This window comes from Pseudorca crassidens, chromosome 10 (assembly GCF_039906515.1).
Source record: "Pseudorca crassidens isolate mPseCra1 chromosome 10, mPseCra1.hap1, whole genome shotgun sequence".
NCBI classification, from domain to species: domain Eukaryota; kingdom Metazoa; phylum Chordata; class Mammalia; order Artiodactyla; family Delphinidae; genus Pseudorca; species Pseudorca crassidens.
This window is the reverse complement of record NC_090305.1, coordinates 100,328,046-100,350,236: the sequence shown is the minus strand read 5'-3', so window position 1 is coordinate 100,350,236 and position 22,191 is coordinate 100,328,046. Positions and strand designations below refer to the sequence as shown.

Sequence of the window (22,191 nt, the reverse complement as noted above, 5' to 3'; positions counted from 1 at the left end):
ACTTTAGAAATAATGGCTATCAGTATTTCATGGAACATCTGTCTGCTGTACGCTGTCTTCAGCTTTTCACATCCATCACCTTAATTCTCACATTAAGCCTGAGTGAGAAGCGCTGTCATGCCCATTTTATAGATGAGAAGAGTGAAGTTCAGAGATGAAAGTCATTTGTCAGGGTGCTTTGGCAAATGATAGCTGGTACTGAACTGAGAAAGTTCCACTCCTAAGCCTGGTTCCTCCATCCCATCTCCCTTCTCTTAACACTACTTCAGGGCCAACCCTCTCCTTTGTCCTCCTTCTACTGCTCCTCCGTCAGGATACCCTCAGTTTCCCAGGGTTTTAGGAAACTTCCCCAAGGGTGGAGGGGCTCTCAGTAGCTTAGGCCAACCCATGGTGGGTGGGGGCAGGTAGTAAGACAAGCTTCTCCATTTTCCAAGACCTTTCTTTATTTCCTGAGATGAATAAATAAATCAGTGGCTGAGGGGCAAGGGGGTGAGGACAGAACAGGAGCTGACAGCATGCAGCTGGCAGGAGGGGGTTGTGAAGGGACACCCTCCCCCCACATCCTGGGCAGGGGCCAAAGCTCACGAGCAGCCACAACGAGGAGACACTTTTTAAAAAAATTCACAGCACTGTGAAGCCTGACCAGTGCCCCAAGGCCAAGATCTCATGGCACCCACCTATAGGGCTACTTTTTCACCCAAGGGCCTCACCTGCCCAGGCCCAGGTGTCTGCGCTGCTCCATAAGGTGGGTAGAGGGTGCTTACCGCACTCAAAAATAAAGCAAGTGCCTCAAGTGTCCAGGTGGGAGAGTCCCGACCTTGGGGGCAGCCTGGGCAGGAGGAGATGCTGCAGGTGTGGCAGGGATTACCTGCCCTTGATGAAGCCCTCCAGCACACGGTCACTGCGCTCTGACAACCAGTAGCCGGTCATGGCTGCCACAGCCCCAATGAAGATGGCGGTGAAGACCAAGTCACCCTTGGCGGCCAGCGTAGCCAGTGCACAGATGATGACACCGAAGAACATCTGCTGCAGCACCACCAGCTCGTCCTCTGTCATCTCCGAGAAGAAGCCTGCTGACTCTGGGCAAGAGAAGCGCCCGTCACTCATCCCCTGTTCCTGGAGCCTCCCACACACCTGATCATCACTGCCACACGCCTGCCTGGCACGCCAGCACACAGTGTCATTTACTGCTGAGAACAACTCCAAGACGGGCATTTATTATCCCTGTCTTACTAGATGGGAAACTGAGGCGCAGAGAGGTGAAGAGGTTTGCCCAAGGCCACGTGGGAGAGTTGGGTCAGAGCATGTGTACTAGCCCCACTGCAGAGCCAGAGTGCCTGGATATGACGCCCAGCTCTGCCACCTGCTTGCCATGGGGCCCTGGACAAGTTTTTTCATCTCTCTGCGTCCCTGCTTCCACTATGCAAGATGGGGATGAGAACAATAGCTACAGCACTGGATTTGTTTTAGGGGTGAAATAAGTTAATACATGCAATATGCCTGGAACAGTGTGTGACACACAGGAACTGTGGAAGTGGTCACTATCGTCACCACTGTGATTGTCCTTCGTCTCATCACCCCCACGGCCTACAAGAGCCCTTGGGCGGGGCAAGGGCAGATGAAGAAAGAGGCTCGGTGGGCACAGAATGATATGACACCAAGTCCGATTTCCTTTCTACCCTGGGAGGTGTGAGGTCACCAAAAGCCACCCTGGGGGTCAGAGGTGGGGTTCGGGTCCCAGTGCAGCCTCATGAGGGCTGGGTGGCAGTGCAGGTGGGCCAGGGCCTGCAGCTGCCTGAAGGAGGGGTTTGCCTGCCCTCCCCCTGGATAAGGACCTCCCCTCCCCAGGTTTCTGGGGCCGAGCTGGGGCTCACCTGGGATCTGCTCCTTCACACAGATGCCCTCAATCTGTTTGTAGCCCTCAGCACAGACACAGTGGTAACTGCCCTCGGTGTTCTCGCATTGCTCGTTCTCTCCTGGACACACCGCCATCTCACACTCGTCCACGTCTTGACGGAGGCCAAGGAGAGGTCAGAGCCCTGACCGCCAGGGTCCCACAGGCAGCACCCCTGACTCTGGTCTCACTCACATCCTGTCACCCGCTCTGTGCTGACGCAGGCAACATTCCACCCTTCCTTCCCACGCCCCGTCCACATTTCGGCCCCTGTCAATTTGTGGTGGATGAGACGCTCCCAGGTGGCAGGACACTCACCGAGACACTTGGAGCCCACCTGCTGGTAGCCAGGGCTACACTTCTTACAGCGGCCAGGCCCTGCCCCCATGCAGCCCAGGCAGGCCTTGGCACAGTCTGGAGAAGGGAGAGGACAGACAAGGGTGCGAGCTGCCCGTATGCCTGGGGGAAGCCCTGCTCCAGAAGAGGCCTAGGGCGGGGGTGGGGGTGGGGGGGGCGGTGCCAGCACCTGGGAACGCGGCGGTTTTGGGGGAAAGGCGTGGAGCAGTTCCTTCTAGCCTCCCCACACCCCTCCCCCGCAGGAGCGGACAGTTACCTCGGCACTCATAGGAGCCCTCCGTGTTCACGCAGAACTGGTGGGCTCCACAGCTGGCTCGCTCTGTGCCACACTCATCAATGTCTGCAAAGAGGCCGGTAGGGTGGGGATTTCAATCCCTATTTCACTAACAGGGAAGCTGAGGCCAGGGTTGCTGGGAATGGACTTGCCCAGGCTTAAACACTGTGGCTGATACTGCAGGCTGTCCACCAACACAGATGCAGAGGTGCAGCTGGACTCAGGGCTGTCGAGCTAGAGACTGTGTTTTTCAATCTGCCTTGCAGCTAAGTGTGGCCTTGTGATTCAGTTCTGGCCAACGTGTTGTAAACAGAAGTGATGTGCTCCACTTTTCACTTGGCCTTAATACAACAGACTTGGATCCTCCGTGCACTTTCTTCTCTTTTGCACTTCCTGAATACCAGGTCATGATACATAGAGGTGACCGTGATCCAGCCTCAACACCCAAGGGGATGACTGTCCAGTAAGACAGGATGAATCTAGGTCTTTAATGACTATGACAAGCAGAGCTTTTCTGCCAGTCTGGACCACTGGCTTCCAGACTGTGATATGAGATGAAAATAAACCTCGAAATTCATTAAGCCACAGTCTTTGGGGATCTTTCTGTTACAGCAGCTTAGCTTTTACCCTCGTCTCGAACACAGGTTTCCTGACCCCAAGTTCAGTATGCTCATTCTCCGGGTTAACCCTTCCTCAATTTTCGAGACTTGACCCAAGTGACACCTCCTCCAAGAAGGCTTCCCTGATTCCCCACTACCACTGAATTGGAAGAGAGACATTTCTCACTGTACAACGATCAGTCTATACTGTAAGCGCCTGGTTACTTTTCTGCCTTCCCAACCAGGCTGATATCTCTATGAAGATGGGGACTGGACTGGTCTAGCCCAGAGATGTGTGTGTTGATGGGGGACCAAGCCCAAGACCTTGCCCACCCCTCCAGACCTAGGGCAGGGTCCCACTCACCTACACACTTGAGGTGATGCAGGGCCCAGCCCTTCTTGCACTGTAAACAGTTTGATTCCTCAGGTCCTGAGCAGCGGGCACAGGGGCCAAAACAAGCTGGGTAGAATGGGGGAAGTATGAGGGTGGGCAGGCAGGTACCCCACACGTCCCTGCCCAAGGCCACGCCTCTTGACTACCTACCCGAACATACCAGATGGCTGGCATTGCGCTGCGCCTCAAAGTAGCCGAGGCCACACTGGCCACAGGCCTCACCCCCATAGCCGGCTTGGCAGTCACAGTGCCCGCTGCCCCCTCGAGTTCCTTCCCCTTCACACTGCCCGTAGCCACCGCAGGGCCGCTCCGCACCCCCAGGACAGGCTGTGGGCAGACACCAAACCAGGTGGGATCATAAATACAACCTTGTACGTACAGAATATTTTACCCGTATTAGTAAGCATTTTTGGAGAGGAAACAATTTTAACGACATCATAATATTTTGTCATAAAACTGTATGTTTTGTCATAAAACTGTATGAACTGTTCCACCCCATTGTGGAACAGTTAGGTTATTTACAAATCTTTTCTTTTATAAAAACTGGATTGACCATCTTTGTTGCTAGCTCTTTGTATCTGCAGCTTTGAGAGAGATTTTTCTAAAAGGGGCTGGTAGTTAAGTTCAGCTCCTGCCTCAGGACTGTGTGTAGAAAAAGCTGGTGACAACAGGGCCTTCAGCAACGCCTGCCCGGCCCTAGGAAGGCCACCTTAGTCCAGACATGGGAAATGCCTGGTGAGGGGGGGCATTTCTTAAATACATGACAGAAACCATGGCCGCATCTGACTCAGTCTAACCCCATATCCTTTTTCAGAGCCGTTCCCCATGGATTTGTGCATCTCACCAGCCCTGTGAGGCAGGCGAGAACAGAGGTCCAGAGAAGTGATATGAGAAGCCTGAGCTCACACAGCCAGCCAGGGGCCGAGCCAGGACTGGATCCCTGGCCCCAGCAGTCCCCTTCCATCCCCCAAGAGGAACTTGAAAAACTCACGAAGGCAGGAGGGCCCAAAGGTGCCTGAGGGGCAGCAGAGCTTCAGGGAATCTGAGCAGAGCCACTGGAAGAGGTCTGGGGCTTCCTGCTGCCTGAGGCGGAGGGATGGTGAGGGGGCTGAGACAGTGTCAGAGGTGCTGCCGTCTCCCGCAACCTCCCACAGGATCTGTGATACAGCCCGTCTTGGGTGTAAGACCCATAAGGCTGCCCTTTCCCCGTCTGACAGAGGGGCAGTCTGCAGCTCAGAGTGAGAGCTTGGGCCCCCCAGCAAGTCCTCAGCACACCTGGGTTTGGAGGAAGGAGCTGAATGAGGACACAGCCCCTAGCTCGCCACCCTCTGCTTTACCAGCCGGCCCTGCCTGAGCCCCTCCCAGGAAGGCCCCCGCTACTCACTTGTGAAACCACCAGCTCTCCACCAGCTCCTCACTCAGCTCCAGCAGGCGGTGGCACTCGAAGTCCGACTTGCTGCACACGCCCTCGAGCACCTCTACCAGGCGGGTCTCACTGACCAGACAGGGATGGGTGGTAGGAACACACTCCAGCCCACCCACCACCCTCTTTACAATCTCCCCCCTCCCCACCTCATGCCAGATAATGTCAAAGGCCAGAGGCCACAATGGAAGGGGTATTGATTTGGGGAGACCTGGGTTCCAATCTAGTAGTGTGACCTTGGGCAAGTAACTTAACCTCTCCTGAACGTGTTTTCTCATCTGTAAAATGGGGACAATGGCTCTCCTCTAGGTTGGCTGGAAGGTAGCTCAGTCCCTGCATCTGTACAACAGAATATAATACCCTTGCTGGGTAGATGTGGTTAAAAATATATCATATAACAAGTGTTAGCAAGGATGTGGAGAAACTGGAACCCTCCTACATTGCACGTGGGAATGAAAAACGGTGCAGCCGCTGTAGAAAACAGTTTGGCAGTTCCTCCATAAAATAAACATGGAATCACGACATGACTCAGTAATTCCACTCCTGGATACATACCCAAGAAAATGCAAAACAGGTGTTCAAACTTGTACACAAATGTTCATAGCAATACTATACACAGTGGCCAAATGGTAGAAACCACCCAAATGTCCATCAGCTGATAAACGGACAAACAAATGTGATCTATTCATACAATGGAAGATTACTAAGCCTTAAAAAGGAAAGAAGTACTGATATTTGTTACATGATGGACGAACCTTGAAAACATTATGCTAAGTGAAAGAAGCCGGACATAAAAGGCCATATTGTATGATTCCAACAGAATCAGCAAATCCATAGAGATGGAAAACAGATTAGTGGTTGCTAAAGGCTGGGAGGAGGGAGAATGAAGAGTGACTGCTCAATAGGGATGGAGTTTCTTTTGGGGGGGATGAAATCAGTCTGGAACTAGATAATGGCAATAGTTGCAAAACCTGAATATACTGACTATCTCTAATGGTAAATTTTATGTTATTGCATTCTACCACAATAAAAATTTTTTTAAAAATACATTTACACATAAAATGTATTATATTATATATTTAATGGGTCTGGCACAGTGCCTGGCATATAGGAGGTGATTTAAAACAAAACAAAAAAACAGTAACCATTATAGAGCTAGAAGTGCCCTTAGGGTTATTTTGGTCAGTCCCCTCATTCCCAAATGAGGCAACTAAGCCCCACTGAGGGAAAGGAAAATGACCACTGTTATGTAATAACGAAACTTTTATTTCTAGGACGTATCATAGTTTAATCCTTACCACGATCCTATGAAATAGGATTGGCATTAATACTCCCGTTTTACAGATAAGGAAATTGAGGATCAGAGAGGTGACCCTAAGGTACAAAGGGTCAGAAATGACAACCTGGTCTAATTCCAGTTTGACATTGAAAAGCTAGAGGGCCTAGGACTCAGGCCTCTCCTCTCAATAAAATCTCATCTTGTCCCCTGGCTTTATACACTGACTATACGCTGATAACTGTCAAATTCATGTTTCCAGCCCTGCTTCTACCCTGAACTCCTGACTCCTAAATCTAACTCTACTTGACTGTTTAACAGACATCTCAGCCCAACATGTTCAATGAGAACGTCTGATTCCAGACCCGTTTCTCCCATCTCGGAAGACAGTCCCACGATTCACCCAGTTGCTCAGGCCCAAAACCCAGTGAGCACCTTTTATTCTACTTTTTCTCTCACACCCCATAATGATTCCATCATCATGTCCTATCAGTCTATCTGCAAAATATACCCAGAATCTGACCCCTTCTCACCAGGTCCACCACTACCGTCACGCCTAGACTGTGCACTAGCCTCCCAACTGGTCTTCCTGCTCCTCCACCTTGGCCCCCTATAGTCTGTTAGTGTAAGTGACCTTTTATAGGTACAAATAATACCACATCACTTTCCTGCTCCAAACCTTCCAATGACTTCCCGCTACACTCAGAACGAAATCTGAATGCCTTTCTGCGGCCTTCAAGACTCTCTGCCTTCACCTTCCACCACTCTCCCTTCTGCTCACTCCAAATCCAGCCACTTCTCAAATACACCAAGCTCAGCCCCGCTCTGTCCAAAACCCTTCCCCGACTGTCGCACAGTTTGCTTCTGCACCTCAGGTCTCTGTGCGAATGTCATACCTTGAATGCCACGTCTCCCACCATTCTGCTTTACTGTTCTTCACCTGATAAGACATTATTTACTTACTTATTCACTGTTTCCTCTACTAGAATAGAAGCTCCTTGAAGAAAGAATTCTGCTTGGCTTGTTTAGTGCTCTCCTATAGATATTCAGTGACATTTGTTGAATAAGTGCTCCCCAAGTGTCTCCAGGCTTCCACCAGCAGAGCACAGATTGGGATGTTAGATATACAAATCCACACCTTCAGCCTCTTCCTTACCTGTCCTTGTATTTGGACAACTTCTCTTCCTCCCAGGCAGTGTTTCCACCTCCAAAGTTATCCCGGATGGTTCTCTCCAGGCCCTGGAAATGGAGAAAACTAGTCATAGCTAAGTACAGTGTCTGGCACATTCTAGCACTTATATTTCACTGACCAGGAAACTGAGGCACAGAGAGGCACCTACCCAAGGCCATACAACCAGTAAGTAACCAAGCTGGGACACTTGAGTCTATGCAGACTTGTATGCCAGAGCTCCCAGCTCTCAACCCCTGTGCTAATAGTAGCTAGCCCCCTCCTCTTACACTGCTGGTGCACCCACCTTGTTGAAACTGTCGACCAGTCCCCGGCAGGTATGACATGGATGGGGCTCAGTGGGGGAAGAAGACTTGGGAGGCGGAGAAAGCTGGACCCAGACCGGGCCTGGGAGGCCAAGGAAGAGGCTCAGGCCCCAGAGCAGAGCTGGCGCTAGGCCCCTCGGGGCCCGTGGGGCCATCTTTTCCCAGGCTGGGGACCTGTAGACACAGGACATGGGGAGGGTTCGCTGGAGGAGCCAAGTGGGAAAGAAAAGCGTGGGTTCTGAGGTGCCGCGGGTCTGGGAGCCCAGATCTTTGTTATAAGAAAAGAAGGCCTAGACTGGGGTAAGGCAGAGGGAGGAGAGATAGTTGGGGAAAGGAGCCTATTCTGCAATTCCTGGACGGGAACAAGTTATCCTCGTCACCGCAGGGGGAGGTGGCCTGTTTCCTCGGCAAGGGGGTAGGAGTCAGCCCATTGTTTTAGGGTCGGGATATGGTTCTTAGGGGCTGGATCAGCGGAATTAAGGAGAATGGATCAGATTCCTAAATACTGCGGGAGAAGACGTCGGATGGACGGTCTTGGGGGGAGGAGTCCGGAACCCCAGTCTTGGGGAGGGGGGGAGGAGCCCGGATCCGGATGCGAAGAGAAGGGGTCAGGTTCGGGGTCTGCAGACTGCAAACGCACGGCCCCCGAGCGGGCAAGGAAGGATCCAGACCCACGAAGGCCGCGGAGGAGGAAGAGACAACCCACCGAGCCCGCGGACGCCACAGGCTCAGCCTCCTCAACGCCGCCAACGCCACCGCCGCCGCCGCCGCCGCCGCCGCCGCCGGCTGCGTAAGACGTGCGCCCTCCGCCGGCTCTGCAGTCCGGAGGGCGGAGCCCGCGCCACAGCCAATGGTAGCAGGCCATGTGCCATTGCGTCACCCCACGCCAGCCAACCAGAGGCGTCGCCGTCCTGCACCTGTCCGGGTGTTAAAGGGGCGCGGGGATACCAGATACGAGGACAGTTCGGCCCAGCGGCTGGGGCACTGAGACACACGTGGGAGACACGGGTAGAAAAATAGCGTCTGCCTTTATTCAAGTCCTGTCCTCTGCCTCAGGCCCCATCCCGCGTCCCGACCCCGGGGCCCGGAAGCAGCTGTCCAGGGCGGGCTGCAGGGCCCGGGATACCTGCTCCGCTCTCTCCGCAAGCCGCCAGGGGTGGGGGGCTGCGGGGCCCTGCAGGGTCCCCAGGAACTCGGGCATCTGTGAGGGCAGTGAGAAGACCGGCACGCTGCGGAACAGGGCGGGCACGGCGTCCGGGGACAGCAGTCTGTCGAAGTAGGCCCCGACGTAGCGGCCGGGCGCCCGACCCTGCAAGAAGTCTGGCAGCAAGCAGCTGAGCGAGGCGGCGAAGGCGTCGTGCGGGCCGTGAGCCCCGGGCGCCGACGTCGCGTCCTGCAGCCATTCGCGGCACAGCGCCACGGCCCCGGGCGAGAAGAGCAGGACCACCACGCCGCCCTCCTGCAGGGTCTGGCGCCGCTGCGCGTGGAACCAGGCCAGGGGCCCCTGCGCACTCAGTTCGCGGCGGCTCCACAGGTCCACGGCCACGCGCAGCGGCAGCTGGAACAGCGCCGAAGCCAGGGCGCCCACCAGGCGCTCGAAGCCAGGGTCGTCGGCGGAGTAGAGGAGCAGAGCCGCGCGGCTTATGGCGGCCGCTGTGGAAAAGAACACAGCAGGAGCGGAGACGTGAGCTGGCCCGAGGCCCGGCCCTCTGGGGGCCGCCCCCCGCCCGGCGCTGGCTCACACTCACCCCCCGCGCGGACGTCCTCCTTCAAGAGCCTCAGCCACCCTGTGAGGGGAGAGGAGCGGAGGCAGCCGGTGAGCCCAGCCGCCGCCTTCTCCTGGCCAGCTCCCAGGTCCACTGGAGTCCTGCCCCTGGGGAATGGGGAGCCGGGAAGCGCTCACCTTTCACGTGGTTCTTTTTGAGGAGGAGGAGAAGGAAAAGCACAGCGGCCAAGAGTAAGCAGGCCATCCAGACCAGGGCCCAGCGCCGGTGGATGTCTAGGAGACCCAGGGGAGAAGACAGGCTTGTTAGAGACCCCCACTTCACGAAGGAGAAAAACGAGGCTCAGAGAAATGAAGAGATTTGCCTGACGTCCACAGCTCACAGGGTCAGTGTATGAACATAGATCCATTTACTTGGGTGACCTTGGATAAGTGACTTCCCCTTCTGCCTCAGTTCACCTCTGCAAAATTGGGATAACAATAATATCTACTTCACAGGATTGCTGTGAGGACTATATGTATTAATACACATAAAGCACTGAACAGGGTGCTGGGCATATTAAGTGCTCAAATGTCAGCTAAGATTACTGACTCCTAAGGGACTTCCCTGGTGGTCCAGTGGCTAAGGCACCGTGATCCCAATGCAGGGGGCCTGGCTGGGATCCCTGATCAGGAAACTAGATCCCACATGCCCAACTAAGAGTTCACATTCTGCAACTAAAGATCCCGCATGCCACAGTGAATATCTCACGTGCCACAACTAAGATCCAGCGCAGCCAAACACATAAATAAATAAATGTTTTTTAAAAAAAGATTATTGCCCCCTAAGCCTAGGGTTGCTGGACCCTTGACCTCACTCTCTTGGATGACTGCAAGAGCCTTCTAACTGGTATTTCTGACTCTTTTATGCCTCTAATTCATTACAACATGGCAGCCCCAGAGATCTTTTTTTTTTTTTTCAATAAATGTATTTATTTATTTTTGGCTGCGTTGGGCCTTTGTTGCTGCATGCAGGCTTTCTCTAGTTGCGGCGTGCAGGGGACTACTCTTCATTGCGGTGTGCGGGCTTCTCGTTGCGGAGCATGGGCTCTACGTGTGTGCGCTTCAGTTGTTGTGCAGGGTCAGTACTTGTGGCGCACGGGCTTAGTTGCCCCGCGGCATGTGGGATCTTCCCGGACCAGGGCTCGAACCCGTGTCCCCTGCATTGGCTGGCGGATTCTTAACCACTGTGCCACCAGGGAAGTCCCCCCAGAGATCTTTTTACGGGTTCGAGCCCTGGTCCGGGAAGATCCCACATGCCGCGGGGCAACTAAGCCCGTGCGCCACAAGTACTGAGCCTGTGCTCTAGAGTCCACAAGCCATAACTACTGAGCCTGCATGCCACAACTACTGAAGCCCTCGCTCCTCGAGCCTGTGCTCTGCAACAAGAGAAGCCACCACAATGAGAAGCCCGCACACCTCAATGAAGAGTAGCCCCCGCTTGCCACAGCTGAGAAAGCCCACACGCAGCAGCAACAAAGACCCAATGCAGCCAAAAATAAATAAATAAATAATAGATAAATTTATTTTAAAAAATACAAATTTGATTATAGCCTTTTGGGAAGCTCCTGCTACTCTTAACATAAAATCCAAATTGCTTACATCGGCTCCCAAGGCCCTACATGGCCCTTGCATCCTAATCTCATGACAGAGGCCTATCTCTCAAGACCCTCCAGCCACATTGGCTACCTTGGTTCCTCAAAAAAGCACCCCAGAGTCTTCACAAAAATGCATCTCTTCCCCCTTCATCTAGCTCAGCCTTCAGAGTTCACCTCCAACCTTTCCCCTGAACTAGGTCAGGTCCCCATTATATGCATTCAGGGCTTTGGACACTTTTATAGTGAATGCTTCAATAGCCCACACTTCCTAAATGATTGTTTAGCTAATGTCTTTCTAGCTTCTATGGCTGGCATGGAGACAGGGAACGTGTCTCTTTGGTGATGCTGGGATCCCTGCAAGCGCCCCTTGTGGTGTTTGAATTAATGAAGCAATGACCCTCTGATTGAAAGGCTAAGGCCATTGTGTATGCTCCCCCCAGGAATGGTCCCTGTCAAGATTCCAGCTCCTGGTACAGAGAAGAAGGGCAGTTCTTGTAATACTCACACTTTTCCATGGGGCAGGCCCACAGTGCTCCCAGGTCATCGTCCCACAGCTGTAAGACACAAACAAAACCAAATCCAGAGCCCCCAGCTTGGTATTCAACACCCATCAAGTGTGGTCCCAAATTTCCAGCCTCAGCTTTGCATATTTCACACACACACACAGCAGCGGCAAGCTGCTCTGCCTTTGCTTATGCTGTGCCTATTTCCTGGACTGTACCTTGCTACTGGTGCCAGATTGGGCCCACATGAAAAGACCCTTCCTTGAAGCTCTCCCTGGAACCCAAAACTTAGCACATTGGTTATTAGCTGTCTTAACCCAATGGTTATCTCTTTGCTGGTTTCTTCAGCCATGAGCGACTTGGGGACAGGAACTATGCTTCTTCAACTCTTAGCTTCCCTGGGGCTGGACACAAAATAAGCACACACAGATGGTGGGTGGATGCTAGAGGGGCAATGAGGAGGCCCCTGCCCCTGAAGAGTGACAGTTTTCCTGCTAGGCACAGGAAGAGGTAGAAGAGGTTGAAGACAGGGTTTGAGGCCTGTTGCCTTTGGGCATTGGGGAGGGCCCTCCTGCCACCTACTCACCTGAAGACACTGGCCTGACTGCACATCTTGTAGTAACGGCCCTCCAAGACGAGCTGCCCTCTGCCAAGCCAAGGGATGGGTGCTGTCACCTAGAGGTACCACACCTAGGAGGCCACCAGGCTACAGCTGGGCAGAATAGTAGGGGGGAGGGTCTGGGAGACTTTTCAGAGGCCACTGAGAACAAGGCCCAGGTCTGAGTTACCCCTACATTCCCAGAGACCAGCACAGGGCCTGGCACAGAGGAGGGGAAATTGAATAGTGAAAATTTGAGGCCAGGTTTGAAGTGGAGCTGGAAAGGGACATGAAGGAGGGTCCCCCATCCCTCACCGTGGACGCCCTGCTAAGCAGTGGAGTGCAGCCACTGGGTTCCAAGGCGCAGAGTGATCTGTTGTCCTGGGGGCCTCGTGTCTCCACGAGCAGCATGTCATCCTTGAGGGGCCCCAGGGAGTCTGGAAAGGGTGAAAGCCCACTCTGAGTGAGACCCAACCTGGTTGAGGGCTGCCACTCCCCTGCCCCATGCCTGACTTTCACCCCCAGGAGCTGGCACCTCCAGGGTCCACCCCTATTGCAGTGGCCCTGCCCCAGCCTCCCCCAGGTCCCACTCACCAGCCCACAAGCACTCTTGTAGCTCCTGCTTCTCCCAGGTGCTCACCTGCTCAGAAGGGGCCAGGGTTAGGGGCACGAGGAAAAGCAAAAGCTGAAGCCAGAAAAACCAGAAGAGAAGGGACAGACAAGGGGAGGCCTGTCAGGTTGGGGGGTGGGGTCTGGACTCTGGACTTGACCTTAGGCAGAACTGGGTTCAAGGCTGAGTAATTAGGAATCACTCCATCTTTCTCAGCCTCAGCCTTGTGAGGTCATCTGTGCTAAAGGGTCTTACGGCCATAAATTAACTCTTTTCAGTTCTGACAGAACACTTTATACACTCCCTTCTCACCTAACCACCTTCTCAAAGAGGCTTCATCTGACTGCCCCTCTTGAAATTGCAACTCCAACCCTCCTTTATCCTTCCCCACCTTTTCCTATAGTATTTATATACAATTTTAACATACTGTATAATTTACGTATTATGCCTATTGTCTGCCTTTTTCCATTACAACATGAACTCTTTAAGGGTGGGAACATTTATTGGTTTTATTCACTGACATATCTGTTCCAAGAGCCTAAAACAGTGCCTGAAACATAATGGCTCAATAAATCTGGAATTAATATTTTTATAACTACCCTTCGAAGTTATAAAGCAACCCATTTCTACAGGTAGAGAAATAGGATAATTATAGCAATAATCAAAGCAGTTAACATTTATTGAGAATTTAGTTTGTGCCCGTTGCTAAGATGAAGCATTGTTTAATCTTCATAACCACTCTATGAAGTATTCAATAGTTACTATTATCATCCCCATTAAACAGATGAGGAGACTGATGTTCAGAGAGGTGAAGTGCCCAGGGTCCCGCGCCATGCACCGGTAAATAAGTAGTGGAACCCCTAAAGAGGAAGCTGGTAACCACTTTGCTCCAGGGACCCAAGGATAAAGTGGATTCAGAAGACAGTGACTGGGAGTCCGGGAGGTCCTGACCCCAAGCCTGGCTCTCTGGCGCCCCTTTCTTGCCTGGACACAGATGTTGGGGTGGCCTTTCAGCAATGGGAACTCAAGAGCCTTCTGTGGAAAGAGGGTAATGGGTGGGGTCATTAAATTTGGGCCCCTAGGTTCCCCTTCCTTCCCCAACCCCGGGAACCTCCTGCCGCCTCACTTACATTCACAGTGACATTCTCTCGGGGCAGCGGTGGGACCAGCGGCTGGCAGGGGCCCCCATCCGGTGCCTGCCAACACAGTGTGGCCTCAGCGGGTAGTGAGCACGGCGCGTCAAGCCGCCAGGCCCGCGGGGGCAGCAGCTGCAGCCGGGCGGCACGCCAAAGGTTCCGGTGTGCACGGGGGTCTGCAGGGAGAGGGTCTGGTTACTGCGTGCCACCAGGTCCCACCCGCACCGCTCCCGCCCTGGCAGAGCCGGTCCACTCACCCTCCCTAAAGGGGCAGATGCTGGTCCTGACAGAGTCGGGCTCTAGACGCCACACCTAGAAAGGAAACGGGGCTCCACAGGTCAGTTCAACCCAGCCAGCACTCTGCTAAGCCCTGGGGATGCATTCACTCAGCTCATACAGTCAGTGCTCCTTGGCCCTCCGTATTCGCTGTTCTGCATCCTCGGATCAAAAATATTCCGGGGAAAAAAATTCCAGAAAGTTGCAAAAAGCAAAACTTGGATTTGCCTGCAGGAAACTGTTTACATAGCGTTTACATTGTATTAGTTATTATAAGCAATCTAGAAATGATTTCAAGTATACAGGAGTATGTGAGTAGGTTATGTGTAAATACTACGCCATTTTATATTATATAAAGGACTTGAGCATCTGCAGATTTTGGTATCCACAGAGATCCTGGAACTAATCCCTCTGGGATACTGGATATGGAAGGAGGATGTATTTCACCAACATATGCCCAAGTCTTTTTGCCCTTTACAAGGGCCTAGAATTGCACACATTTATTCTTCCAGCAAGCCCTATGCCAACATCTGGCAACATCTTCACTCGACAAATTTTTAATGAGTATTTACTATGTGTCTTAGCACTGTGGTAGGCATAGGGACTTTTAACAATTAAACCCACAATCACTCTGTGAGAACCTACTTAGCACAGGTTCTCAGCACAGCGTTAAGGACACGTCCATTTATTCATTTTTTCTTCCAATAGACTTTTTTTTTTTTTTTTTGGTTGCGTTGGGTCTTCATTGTTGCGTGCGGGCTTTCTCTAGTTGAGGCGGACAGGGGCAACTTTTCATTGTGGTGCACGGGCTTCTCATTGCGGTGGCTTCTCTTGTTGCCGAGCATGGGCTCTAGGCGCACAGGCTTCAGTAGCTGTGGCTCGCGGGCTCTAGAGCGCAGGCTCAGTAGTTGTGGCACACGGGCTTAGTTGCTCCATGGCATGTGGGATCTTCCCGGACCAGAGATCGAACCTGTGTCCCCTGCATTGGCAGGCGGATTCTTAACCCCTGTGCCACCAGGGAAGTACCCAATAGACTTTTTAAGTGCACCCATTCTTGGCTTAGCCCTAAAGCACTAGGGATAATAAATTAATTTATACAACAAATGTATAAGAGCACCTACTACGTAGCAGGCATTGGGCTTGGCAGTGAGGACATTTATATCACAGCAAACATTTCATGAGTGTCTGTTATATGTCCTATCACTGTGCTAGGCAGTAGAGTTTCACTCATTCACTCATTCATTCACTTAACAAACTTAATTAGCACCCACTACATACCAGTTATTGTGCAAGGCTCTGGAGAAATTACTAAATTAGAATAGATATCATTTCCTTGCCTTCAAGGAAATTACAAATTCACAGTTGTAGTAAGGATAAGACATGTATACAAATTAATAAATCAATCACTCATTTATTGAGGATTTGTGGTATGCAAGAAGAGACAGGTGCCCAAATAAGAAAACAAGTGATAAATGATAAATAGAAAAGAAAAGACAGAAATGCAAGAAGATTTGGAGACAGAAGAGGTCAGGAGGTTGGGCAAAACCTTTGGGAAAGAGGTGACTGGAAGGATTGAGGTGTATGGAAAAGAAGGATTGGGGTGTATAGAAAAGAAGTGAGGGCATTTCAGGTAGTGGGAATGAGAGACATTAATGTCAGAGGTAAAACAGATGGGACCTGATGACCAATTAAATGTATAATCAGAGGGAGAATATATTATTATAACATATATAAGCTGGAAGTGGCACACTTCCTTATAACAGCCCTGTGAGGCTGGTACTGTTTATTCCCATTTTACTGATAGGAAACAGGCTCAGAGAGGTGAAGTGACTTGTCCAAGGTCACACAGCTAGCAAATGGCAAGTCAGGATTCAAATAAGTCTGAGTTCACAGCGCACGCTCTACTCTCCAGGGGAGCACAAAGAAGGAATTGGAGGAGTAGTGGAAGCCTTCAAGGGGGAGATGACATCTGAAGGGGGCCTTGAAGCACAAGTAGAAGTGCTGGGGATAGAGGATCACGAAGAGCATTCAGGGCATGTACAAGCAGAAAACATAGGACAGCAAAGTGCAAGGGAGGGCCAGTCCCCCTAGGGAGCCACAGTTTCCATCTCAGAGAGGAGTGTGGAGGGTGGTGAGACCAGGAAGGTGAGGGCCAACCGTCTCACCAGTTCCCTAATCCCTGTCCCCGGGCACCCAGCTGGACTCTGCTCCTACCTGAATACAGAGGCAGGGAACCAGGTCTGTGTGGTTCAAGGTAATGGTCTGTGGCCCAGTCTGTGGGAGAAGCAGAAGGAGAGAAGTTGAAGAAGATGAGGAAGAGGAAGGCTGGAAGCCGAAGTTAAGGACACCGGGCAGGCAGCCATTCCCCCAGCAACGTTCCTTGCTTTGGGCGTGGGTGGCTGTGTCCTTTTCAAAGGTGCCCTATGATAATGCACTTGCAACTTCAGCACAAGCATCGGCCTGCAGTGGGAATGGACCTGGGGAGGGAGAGGCCTCACCAGGTTTCTGTGCCACCAGGGTTTTGCAGGGCCCGGGACCTGGTTCCAGTACAGGGAGAGGCCAAAGCGCTGATCCTCAGGGATGTCCACCACCAGGTGCACGTCATTGCCATCTGCAGACACGTTGAGCACGGGCAGGGCTGCGGAGGAGGCAAAGAGAGAGACTTCCTTCACCTCTTCTGTACACCCAAGCCTGGGTCACATCCACCCACTGCCCCTTTGGAGTTTCCTTCAAAGCCCTTAGACTAGGAGGCCCCTGGAGGGCAGAGCCTGTGTCTCCATGTCAGACCAGACTTCAGCCACAGCCCAGGACTGAACCCATGTAGGCCCCAGTATGGGGTCTGGAGAGGGCTCTTCTTCTTGCTTCTCCCTCTGCAGCCAGAAGTACCTGTAACCACTGTAAAATAAATCATTCTCCTCTGCTCAGAACCTTCTGATGGCCCCCACATCACCCCAGAGTAAAAGCCAGAGTCATTACAGTGGCTTGCAAGTCCCTCCCCAGTATGGCTGCTGTGAACACTCTAACCTCATTTCCTAGCACTCTTGTCCTTAATTAACCTGCTGCAGACACACTGTCCTCCTTACTAATACTTAAAAACACTAGACACACTCCTGCCTCAGGCCCTTTGCACTGGCTATTCCCTTCACATGGAACCCTCTTCCCTCAGATACCCCATGGCTCCTCCCTCACCTCCTTCAGGTCTTTTGCTCACTGACCACTCCAACTCCCAACCTCTCTATCCCCCTTCCCTGAAATTTCTCCATAGCACTAATAACCATCTAACTTATTGCATATTTCACATCTCCATGTGTTTATCGTGTCCTCCATCACCCCCACCCTGACCCCAACTACCAGTAGAACATCAGCTCTGTGAAGGCAGGGATTTTTGTCAGTTGTTTTTTTTTTTTTTTTTAATTGGTTTGTCTCCAGTGCCTAGGGCTATTCCTTGAGCAGGGTAATGACTCAATAAATATCTGCTGAATAAGTGAATCAGTGTCTACCAAATGAATAAAGACATGAAATCCATGATGTGTATCTGTATCCTCAAACCTCTGGTGCTGAGTAGTCTTTAATGAATTACCAAAGAGGCATCAAGCTTAAATTTAAGAACCCAAATAGAAAATGAAGTTGAAATCTTTTGAGTTCAAAAGCATCACAGTGTTTCTATCTCGATGTGGCTGGTAGTTATGCAAGTGTATACATATGTAAAAATTAATTGAACTGGACATTAAAATTGGTGCACCTTACACACTTTTCTGTATGTATGTTATACCATGATAAAAAAGAAAATACAAAACAAAAATATGAACAAAACAAAGTCCAAATAGTACATGAGAAAAATCATCAGAACCTTGAGTTTCTTAGCCCTTATTTTATGATTTAATATTATTTTTATTCTAATATATGGGGGCGGGGTGCACCGTAATCTTGACAATGTTTTGGGCCACTAGATGTTCCTGGTACTGATAAATATTTGTCCTAAGAAGTGAGAGATTCACCTTTATATTCTAAATGCCTGGCACTGAGTAAGAGCTGCCGCAGTTCTTTTGTGATAAATGAATGAATGAATAAACGAGCTCTGTGAGCCTCTGGCATGTGGCAGCCAGACCTGAAGTTCACTCCAAGGGTCCCTCACACTCCAGACCCACCCTCACCCTCCTCCCAGCCCTGCTGGCCCTAGCTCCTACCCCAGCAGCTCTGAATGCTGTCCCGGACTTCAAGACCCCTGCAGTCTGGGGAGAGATCACAGAAAAGCCTCTAGTGGGGTTGGGGGCAAAGAAAGAATGGGGGCAATCCGACCCATGGGGAGCCCTGGGAAGGGCTCCCTGTCCCCTCAATACCACCCATATATATTCCAGTGCCCAAAGCACCTTCCCCAGACACTGGGAAGCAACGTCACCTGGGGAGAGGAGGCATGAGGGACTGACTATGGGCAGCTGGGAGTGAGAGTGCCTGAGAGCGGCCGGGACGAGGAAGGGGGTTAAAGCAGAAGGGCAGTGGCCGGTGGGGAGAGAGACTAAGGGGCCAGCACTCGGGGCCCCTCAGGCTGTGGGGCCACTTACCAGGCAGCTGCTGTGTGAGATTGAGTTCCTTCTGGTACCGGGGCTGAGTGTAGGACCAGATTCGCACCTCAGCCCCCAGGGCAGCCTCGAAGCACTCAAATACTACAGAGCCCTGTGAGGAGAGGGTGGCGGAAGGCTGGTGGTATAGGGCTCAGAATTGAGGCTCCTCTCCATGGTCTGCTCCACTCACCCTCTGCCCTATTCCCAACCAATGACTATTCATACTGTATGGCCCCCAATTCTGCTGCGAACATGTCCTCAAAGGCCTCCAGTTCTAAAGCACACAGCCTCAGGAGGGGTGGCAGCAGGGCCAGGATTAGTGCCCCCACTCTATTAGTCCTTGCCTCATCCCTGCTGTTCCAGGTCACGTGCCAAAGCTAAGGTGATCAGAGACCCCAGACCCCAGCACAAATGTGGGAGGCCCCCCCCACAGAAGTCGTTCTCACTCCCAGTGCCTCAGTGGGCCTCATGATTGCCCTGTGAGGGGGACCAGCAGGTGATCTCCCATTATTTTCCAGGTAAGACGATATAGACTGGGGGCTGGGGACAGGAGGGAAGTCAAAGTTTGAGTGACTTGGCCCAAGTGGAGATACATATCCCAACCATGAGCAGCCCCCTGAGGCTGGGAGAAGCTCCGCGGGGGGACAGACATGGTACATGTGGGGCAGCCACGGACAGTATGGCAGGGAATCCGGAAAAGTGGATTCAGCCCACAGACCTCCCGTCTGCAAGCCTCAGCTTCTCTATCTGGAGCATGAGGGCAATAATAATGTCTAGTTCATGGGGGTAGTTTTGAGGATTACAAAAGAAAGGAAAAATTAAACTTTCTGAGACTCTTCCGTGTTGGGTATTATACCAGGTGTTTTATACATATCAACTCATTTTACTCTCACAACAGCTATGTGAGGTAGGACTATTCTTTTTTTTTTGGCCACACTGGGTGGCCTGTGGGATCTTAGCTCCCCAACCAAGGATCGAACCCGGGCCCTCGGCAGTGAAAGCGCAGAATTCCAACCACTGGACCACCAGGGAACTCCCGAGGTAGGACTGTTCTTTTTCCCACTTTACGGACAGGAAAACTGAGGCATAAAGGACTGAAAGAACTTGCTCACAGCCCTGCTAGAATCAGGACCTAAAGAGATAATGCACGTGAAAACCCTTCATAAATTCATTATTATTTCGCATACCACAGACTGACCAGGCTGCACGAGGGCAGCAGGCACTCGCACCTCCAGTAGGACGCAGCGGGCAGTAGGGTAGGCCTGGAAGGAGAGCACGACGTGGGCCTGGAGAGAGGCTGTGAGCAACAGGGCAAGGGGTCGGTCAGGCTCAGGGGCCCTGGGCAAGGCTCTGGTGAGGGGCAGTTGGGCCAGCCGGCTTCTCCTCACCGTTCCTAGGCTCCTCAATCGCTGGGTCCTCTGCAATTCCAAACGTCTCTTCATCTTCAGGCTCTTCCCAGTACCCTGGAATGACCCGAGAGCAAGGCTCAGATCTAGCCCCAGCTCTGGTTTTGGGTTCCTTCCAGGAAGCTCAGTGCTAGGAAGCAGAGGCCAGGCTTGGGGCCGGGGGTGTGGGCGGGGAGACCAGTGTGACCTGGGGGTTCCGTTGGCCAGTGTCCTCCAGGAGAATACTGAGGATGCCCCGTGCTTCCTGACAGACACCCTCCCTGGTCTTCGTGCCCACTCCAGACACACTCACATGCACCAATGCCCAGTCATGGGATGACAGGCTCACCATGCACAGCCAAGTGGACATCCACACGCACACAGAGGTCACAGTCGGTATCCTTGTAGCACCTTAGCACCAGCTCTGTCTGCAGGCCTGTGGGCACCAGCACGGGGCCTGGGGCAGACACGAGGCTCCCAGGCAGGCAGAGCACATCACCATCTGTGTGTGAAGGGTGGGGTGGGAGCTGAAGCTTCTCAGACCCAGAATCTGGTTGCACCTGACAACCCCAGAGGGCCAAGGAGCTTTGGGCTCTTCCTGGGCTGAGGGTAGGTGGTGAGGGCATGGGACTGAACAGCTCCCCTCCCTTCTGCCCACCTGGGAAGATCTTTCCTCTCTAAAAATAGGGCTACTTACCCCAGAGGTGGCAGGAAAGGCCCTGGGAAGGAGGTAAAGACAAGTTAGAGTTTATGCGTCCAAATGTAACCACCTTTTCCTGAGGCCCCCCCACCCGCCTACCTCTTTCTAGGGCTCCCTTTTCCAAGTCCCTCCCAGAAGAGCTCAGGCCCAGCTCTTGCCCCCTCCCCATTCTTCTCTTACCCCATCAGCACCCGACAGACCAGCCAGGGCAGTTCTGACGGTGATGGCAGCGGCAGGAGCCAGGCTAGGGCCTCAATGGCCGCAGACCGAGCCCTGAGCCTTCCTCAACACTCCTACAGTCCCAGACTCACCGGAGAGCAGCGGGCAGTGTCCTGAGGCCCCGCAACCCTCTCTAGAGAGAGGACCACAGGGTTTCGGCCCAGTGCCAAGGACAGAAAGAACCAGGGCACAGGCATCTTCCAGGTGCCAGGCAGCACCCAGGCCTGAGGCCCTGTCCTGCCCGCCCCCCGAAGGGGGGCTGACACCACACCTCTTCTCCCACTCAGCTGCGTGCCTGCGGGCAGAAGGGGCCGGAAGCCCTCCCCAGTCTCGGGGTCCCGGCGCTGGGCCGCTTGCGCACGCCCTCTCCCAGGAGTCGTGACTCCCATCCAGTCCCTGCCAGAGTGCTTTCGTTTTGGCTCCTGGCAGGCAGCCGGCTGTTCCCGCCCCGCCCGGCCCCTCCCACCAACACCAGGCCTGGGAGCCAGCAGCCTGGACCTGAGTGGTGGCCTCACTCCCTCTCTCTTTTCCTCTCCTCCTCTTCCCCTTCTCCTCCTTCTATGCTGACACCTGGCTGGGAGGGGCCCCTGGAGAGGGTGGTGGCCTAATGGCTGAGTGAGGGAGCTCTTACTCACTCTGGGAGTCCCTAAGGAGGAAGCCTCCATTGAGACAACCAAGGCCTTAGGCAATCCTGGGGCATTTGCACTTCCCACGTGACTCTGGGATCTTGGTGTCCACGGGGCCCCTCTTACTGGCCACCCCAGGTTCCTTCAGACATTCCCCTTGGGCCTCACTGTGGGACACGATCTCTAAAGACAGGGACAAGGGGCACCGTAACATGAGCTTTTCGCCTCTTCCCGGCCTATGCTCAAGCGAGGGGTAGGGGTGGATGGGACCCAGGACCCAGAGCCAGGAAGACAGGGTCCTATTTGTGCTGTTGCCATGGGCTGGCTGCGTGACTGTGGCCCCACACCACCTTTCTGAACCTGTGTTTTCTTCTCTTCTCTCTGAAGAATCACAGTGAGGATCAAGGAAATTTCCAGGGAGACACTGCTTGTGAGAATATGACAGACATGGATGTGGATTTGGGCCCGGAAAATGATGCATAACAACCGCCAGGCAGGGTCTTGC

General features: G+C 52.8%; 2 protein-coding genes across 17 annotated transcripts; both read right to left on the bottom strand.

Moving 5' to 3' along the window:
* Nucleotides 1–418: 418 nt before the first annotated feature.
* On the bottom strand, nt 419–8,579 carry CRELD1 (cysteine rich with EGF like domains 1). Of its 3 annotated transcripts, XM_067755422.1 has the most exons (11): nt 8,418–8,575; nt 7,693–7,885; nt 7,374–7,456; nt 4,903–5,013; nt 4,510–4,601; nt 3,669–3,845; nt 3,489–3,584; nt 2,508–2,591; nt 2,213–2,308; nt 1,875–2,009; nt 419–1,079 (listed from the first exon to the last, which is right to left on the bottom strand). In XM_067755422.1, the coding sequence occupies exons 2-11, from the start codon at nt 7,864–7,866 to the stop codon at nt 865–867; spliced, it is 1,263 nt and encodes a 420-aa protein (XP_067611523.1). In that variant the 5' UTR covers nt 7,867–7,885; nt 8,418–8,575; the 3' UTR covers nt 419–864. The 3 variants fall into 3 exon arrangements, with proteins under 3 accessions (XP_067611523.1, XP_067611522.1, XP_067611521.1); XM_067755421.1 differs by lacking the exon at nt 2,213–2,308 and having other exon boundaries at nt 8,418–8,579; XM_067755420.1 differs by lacking the exon at nt 8,418–8,575 and having other exon boundaries at nt 7,693–8,387.
* Nucleotides 8,580–8,720: 141 nt separating this feature from the next.
* On the bottom strand, nt 8,721–21,868 carry IL17RC (interleukin 17 receptor C). Of its 14 annotated transcripts, none has more exons than XM_067755403.1 (19): nt 21,153–21,868; nt 20,839–20,860; nt 20,491–20,643; nt 20,145–20,219; nt 19,944–20,053; nt 18,757–18,868; nt 18,382–18,426; nt 16,693–16,832; nt 16,409–16,468; nt 14,176–14,230; nt 13,913–14,094; nt 13,767–13,817; nt 12,767–12,857; nt 12,488–12,609; nt 12,161–12,220; nt 11,577–11,625; nt 9,615–9,710; nt 9,460–9,498; nt 8,721–9,364 (listed from the first exon to the last, which is right to left on the bottom strand). In XM_067755403.1, exons 1-19 carry the CDS (start codon nt 21,723–21,725, stop codon nt 8,745–8,747), a joined length of 2,655 nt encoding a protein of 884 aa, XP_067611504.1. In that variant the 5' UTR covers nt 21,726–21,868; the 3' UTR covers nt 8,721–8,744. The 14 variants fall into 14 exon arrangements, with proteins under 14 accessions (XP_067611504.1, XP_067611507.1, XP_067611506.1 ...); XM_067755406.1 differs by having other exon boundaries at nt 12,767–12,812; XM_067755405.1 differs by having other exon boundaries at nt 19,986–20,053.
* Nucleotides 21,869–22,191: the final 323 nt, after the last annotated feature.

Excerpts from the sequence above, each read along its gene's own strand:
- IL17RC (XM_067755403.1), bottom strand. The coding sequence starts at position 21,725 with ATGGAGGCTTCCTCCTTAGGGACTCCCAGAGTGAGTAAGAGCTCCCTC. Across the intron at positions 20,861-21,152 it reads ACACTGCCCGCTGCTCTCCG|GGCCTTTCCTGCCACCTCTG; the intron begins GTGAGTCTGGGA and ends CCTCCTTCCCAG. Across the intron at positions 13,818-13,912 it reads GAGAGAATGTCACTGTGAAT|AAGGCTCTTGAGTTCCCATT; the intron begins GTAAGTGAGGCG and ends CTCTTTCCACAG.
- CRELD1 (XM_067755420.1), bottom strand. The coding sequence starts at position 7,902 with ATGTCCTGTGTCTACAGGTCCCCAGCCTGGGAAAAGATGGCCCCACGG. Across the intron at positions 7,457-7,692 it reads TGGTCGACAGTTTCAACAAG|GGCCTGGAGAGAACCATCCG; the intron begins GTGGGTGCACCA and ends CTCCATTTCCAG. Across the intron at positions 2,592-3,488 it reads GCATCACCTCAAGTGTGTAG|ACATTGATGAGTGTGGCACA; the intron begins GTGAGTGGGACC and ends GCCTCTTTGCAG.